General features: G+C 34.5%; 1 protein-coding gene across 1 annotated transcript; it reads right to left on the minus strand.

The window, feature by feature from the left end:
* Window positions 1-3,494: 3,494 nt before the first annotated feature.
* LOC129806584 (L-dopachrome tautomerase yellow-f2-like) lies at window positions 3,495-4,913 on the minus strand. Its single transcript, XM_055855277.1, has 3 exons — window positions 4,776-4,913; window positions 3,785-4,716; window positions 3,495-3,728 (listed from the first exon to the last, which is right to left on the minus strand). The coding sequence occupies exons 1-3, from the start codon at window positions 4,885-4,887 to the stop codon at window positions 3,588-3,590; spliced, it is 1,185 nt and encodes a 394-aa protein (XP_055711252.1). The 5' UTR covers window positions 4,888-4,913; the 3' UTR covers window positions 3,495-3,587.
* Between the last annotated feature and the right edge of the window lie 565 nt (window positions 4,914-5,478).

A 5,478-nucleotide genomic window follows, 5' to 3' on the forward strand; every position in this document is an offset into this window, starting at 1 on the left:
ACCCTATTATAAATTTGGATTGTATTAATATTTTTCATCTTTCGGATCGTCTGTAGATCATTTATGAACAAGTAGAAATAGAAAATTCGCACTCCTCAGTATCTTGAGTTCGAGCATTCGGCAAAACTGGGACGCTTTGGCATTACCTTTTTGAAAAGGAGAAAAAATGAACGTGTTTTTCTATGGTGCAATTATTTCTGAAAGGGACGAAAGAAGGAATACCTGTGACTTTTTTTTTTAACATTTATTCCTCTTTCGATTCTTTTTATGACTCCGCCACAATGTATGATTGAAGGAAGACACACCATATAAAAAATACATATATAAAATCGATTGACAATCACAGAAATTTATGGCCTTTGTCTTTCAGAGGCACTAAAACAATATAATCTACCTTTGCAGTGTGGCTGAAGGGTAAGAATTTTGATATTCTGTCCGTAAAAGGGTGTGATATCACAAAACAAATATTTAATTTTCCCCGAAGCTTTTATAGAGTCAGTTCGAAAGCGAAAGGAATGGGAGAAAGAAACCCTAATTTTGTAATGATATTATCCATATTAGCTTAAATGGTAAAAGGAAATAACTAAAAGCGTCCTTTTGAAAGAGATAATAGTAAGAAAACTCCTAATTCACCGAGAGAAATGCCTCCGAATATTTTTTTTTAATCACAAATTAATGGTTTCATCTTCGTTGTGTTCCATCTCTTCTCATAAATTTTTTGAAAGGCCAACATAAACTTTCTTTTTGTGTCATTATATCCATCTTTTTCTGAGCATATCTCTATGGAGTCTGGTTTGGGACAGCAGGTGAATCGCGCCCAATGTTCTCGTATTTCTACCCAATTTATAGCATATCCCAAACCACTGAAAAAAGTCAACACCAGAGAATTGAAAGTGTAATTTCTCACACTTGACTGGAAGATTTTCTTTTAACTCACAGCTCTTCCAAACGACGTATTTTATTGTTGTTGGTTGGGATTCTGGAAAAGAGAGCAAAATATGCAATATTTTTTGATATTTCGATTTTCTAGATCAAGTTATAATTTTATAAAAGGGTGAAGGCAATAGGACTTGTAATTCCTCGTGGTTTTCTTTTTCTTGACCATCTGAAAGAGTGAGCAAATCTAAAAATTCCGAAATAGACATGATTCCGAATTACCCCATCTTATACGGGCTTCAGACCTAAGGATGAAGTTAGGATTGGATTAGGTTAAAGGTAAATGGCCTATTAGTCTTACAAAAGCAATAAAAATGCTCACTATTTAGGATTTTGAGATCTTCGAGAACTGGGCTGAACCGGCTAAACCTCTGATCTGAAGACGACTTTACCCTACGAAGTACAATCTTTTGTTAATTTGCCAAACAAACTCCACTGAATTAAGATTTTCAATCAGTAAATTAGCTAGTTTAATTATTAGAAAAAAACAAATTGTATTTTCAATATATAAAAGAAAACTGAAGTTACACTGAGAAAAAGGGGTCCGATTAACATGTTTTCCTCATAACTTTAACACTTTTTAAGTGTAAAAATATATCAACATTTTTTAATGTTAATTTTACACCTTTTTAAGGGTAAAATTAACATGAAAAAGAGTAACTTTAACCTCTAATACATCTAAAAAGCACAATATTTACACCGATTTCGGATCAATACTGCAGGGTAAAATAAACATTTCCGGAATGTTATTTTAACTTTTTCGGATTTTTCTCAGTTTGTAAAGACAAAAGGGGTAACACAGCATCCCAGCTTTTTGAAATGCTCAAATTCTTAATTTAAACGCTAGATTTATTTCACACGGAATAATACAATGTTCACGAGTTTAACTCTTTAGAGACGAGAGGACTAAAATAGGGAATAAGATTTTTTTTCGGAATTATCTTGGTATAACATAATTTTACATGGCAGTTGGAAAACATTAGTTTTTGGGTCAAGGGAAGTCCGTGGTGCAATTGGTAAGAGCGTTCGGCTCTTAGGCGGTGTGACCCCCGGTTCGACTGTCACAGTTTTGAATTCGAGTCTTGCTCGGTGCAAAACTGAAGCATTTGAATGGACATTTTTTAACGAAAATATATTTTAATCTGAATAATAAATTTGTAAACTGATTAATGTACAAAAATGGTAATAAAAGCCTGATACATCGGAATTGAAAAAAAGGTTTTGGGTCACCGATCAGCAAATCGTTTTTAATGGGTTAGGACAAAGCGCGTTACCTTCGGACGACTTAAACTTCGAACAACTCATTCTTTCTTAAATATCTTTCAATGAATTTTATCCTATATTATTATATTAATATAGCTAGTCCAATGCCTAAATTTCCTAAAAAGAACCATGGGTCATATCCATTAATAACATGTAAAAAATTGTGTTGTTCAAAGCTTGAGTCGTACGAGGTAGTGCGTTTTCCCCTAAGCATTGTATAAAGTCTTTTCACTGCGCGATTTATTATTAAGTTTACCGGTTCATAACCGATTAGACCCGAATTATAAATCACTTAAAAGGTCACCCGAAATACCTTGGAAGTAACACGGTATAGTTGTATAATGGATAAAAAAAAAATTACTTATCGCTTCATACTAAATTTATTTATCAGTTCGCACTGGATGAAAATCGGTTCGGACTTGACATGAATTTGAAAATCCTTCCAAGAAAACCATACATTATTTTTTTATTATTATCATTATCTGTTTAAATCGAAAAAATAGGGTCTTTCCACTTACACCTGTGACAATAAAAAAAGGAGAATAGAAAAGCACAAAATAAAAAAATAATAAAATACAATATACTTATAAAAAGTGAAAAAAACCCAAAATCTTCTACAATTAAATTTATTGAAGGAATTTATGCAGAAAATAAAATGATGCCTTTGACAAAGAACGACCAACAGGTTTTAAAGAAACCAAAAGACCTTAGATTTTAGACACTATGGGTCCTCGAACTTTGAACGAGCCTCCCTTAATCGAAAGATCAGACAGATTTTTTGGATATCTCTAGCGACCAGAAGATGAGCAATAATAGCACAGGTTCTCATTTTCAGAATTGGTGTCAGAATGAGATGATCAATAAAAACGTTTTCCACAATTCGTGTCTTTAAATTCTACTGCTTCAAAAAAATTAGAGCATTTGTCGTTCTAGTTTTCTCGGTATAGTGTAGAGATGGGAGAAAATATAAGGTTATAAGATTTATAACGAACCTAAGGATAATTAGGGTTTTTGGGTAGATTTATGGAGGGTCACCTAAAAGCCCTTAGTTGCTATCTCTGACCGTTTGGCCTTTAGGTATGATGACGGGTAAACAGATCACAGGGGCAGGTAGGGAAGAACTGAGCTTAACATCTTGTCAAAAGTTATCTTGAAGGCTTAATAACGACCAAGCGGACGGATAAAAATACAACGTAATTTTATGGGAATGGTCCGCTTCTCAATAGTATCTCAATGTCCATATACAGTTCTTTTTAGCTGAGATTCGTTATTTGGAATATGATATTAAAACAGCATTTCAAAATAAATCATTTCGTTTTTCAATTTATTGATATCTCAAAGCAAATATTCCGTCGGATATTTAGATAGACAGATACATAGCTTTCTTATTACCCTTGACACTTTTCTCCTCTAATTGCTCTTTTAGTTTTCACCTTCATCAAACGAATTTGAGGTACATCATACTCCATTTTCTCGTCAATTGGTGGCTGACCATTTGACATGAACCAAAGGAATCCTTTACTGTCAACCTAAAAAGGAGAACTTTCAGTAACAAAATCGTATATTGGAAATAAGATATGTATACCATAATGTCTGTGCCAAAATTGAAGTTAGGATTGGCGTAAATTACACCAACGTTCTCAGGCTTAAGTTCGTGCTTAATATTCCAGCATGAAACCTGTCTAGAGTCTGCTTCAGCAAAGAAGAGAACTTTAGTTTCAGGATCATAAGCCAAGGCAATGGCTTCGGTTTTAAAACCACGATCTCCTATAAGTTTAGGTTCTAATTTTGAACCCTTCTTCTTGAGTAACTTAGTATCGAGTCTGTATAGCTTTGTGCTGGATCCTGCCAAATAGTAAGCTGGACGGTTTCCTTCTTTATTCCTGTCACCCAGGGCTATTCCGAATATTCCAGCTTTAAACTTATGTTCCTTGCCGTTAAGTGTAAATGTAGTGACACCTTCGGGCTTAAATGAGTCATCTTTCAAGCTCCAGGCCTGGCCTTTGCTTTTGTCATACACAATTAAGGAATTTTCATCAAAGTTTGCAATGTAGATATATGTTTTTTCATTTTTGTCGCTACAACGTTTGGGATTGACAACGTCAACAGCAAATCCTCCGTATCCTAGAGGATTCTTTCCAGCTTCACCAGTCAATTCGTAACGGTGAATTTCTGGGTAGTTTGGTTTTGTAAGGTCAAAGGCGATAAGTGATGGTTTTCTGATGGGATATGTCTTTCGTTCAGACTCGATTTCCACTATTCCAACATCGAGAACCCAAAGTCTACGGCAATCATCGATCACAGGTTGATAGACTGATGTCAATGGCTGTTTACTCTTTCCACTGAATTTATCAAGTGGAGGGTTAGGTATTTCAGCTGAATTGTAACTACGGGTACTAAGTTGAGCAAAAGTAATTGGTACTCTCGAATATATCCTTGGTATTCCGAAGAAAAGCATTTTGCTAGCTGCATCATAAGCTACTCCAGTTGGTACAATATTTCTTGAATCGTAAGCATCTGTTTGAAAAATAAATGCTATTGAATATAGTCAACTAATATAAAGCACAATTATTAACTTGGCCTAACTCCCACTAATTTAATTTCACTCCATTCATAAGCCCTTCCAACATCGTCGGAGAAAGCCACTTGAAGAGATAGACAGGCTAGAACACACAAAATCAACTTCATTGTAAATCCTTCACAACACAACTGACTGAATTATCCCGGAATCTTATAGCTTTTATAATCATTGCTAGAAAATTTAGAAAAAAAAATCGAGTAACAGATTTGTAAACAATTTTATAAGTGTGGCATATATTAAAGACAATTTCGCAATTTTATTAATTTTCTGGATTAATTGTTTGATCAGTTGGTTAAAATAAACTTTAAATAAATAACAGAATAATCAATTTTAGGTCGCTTATTACTTTGTTAGAGTTTTCACATTTATTATATGTACTTTAGATGCATTGGGAATGCTAAGTACGAAATCAAAGTTTAAGATTTTAGCTGAGATCCGAGGTGAAATCCGACCTAGTCAGATCGGACCAAAATTTTGGGTTTACACGTTTTGACACTCATAGATCACGAATGTCATATATGCTAAAAATCTGTTTTCGTGGACGACCCGACCCGTCCCGTCCGTCCATCGAATAATCCCTTCTTCAGTGAGAACGGAGAGAGATATCGACAGGCGGTTTTTAGTAAAAGTTAAATATTGATGGGCTGTTAGAAGTAGGTGATGTCAGATCCAACCCCCCATCCCCCCACCCTCTTTCG

The sequence above is a fragment of the Phlebotomus papatasi genome, chromosome 3, assembly GCF_024763615.1.
Source record: "Phlebotomus papatasi isolate M1 chromosome 3, Ppap_2.1, whole genome shotgun sequence".
In the NCBI taxonomy this organism is placed as follows: Eukaryota; Metazoa; Arthropoda; class Insecta; order Diptera; family Psychodidae; genus Phlebotomus; species Phlebotomus papatasi.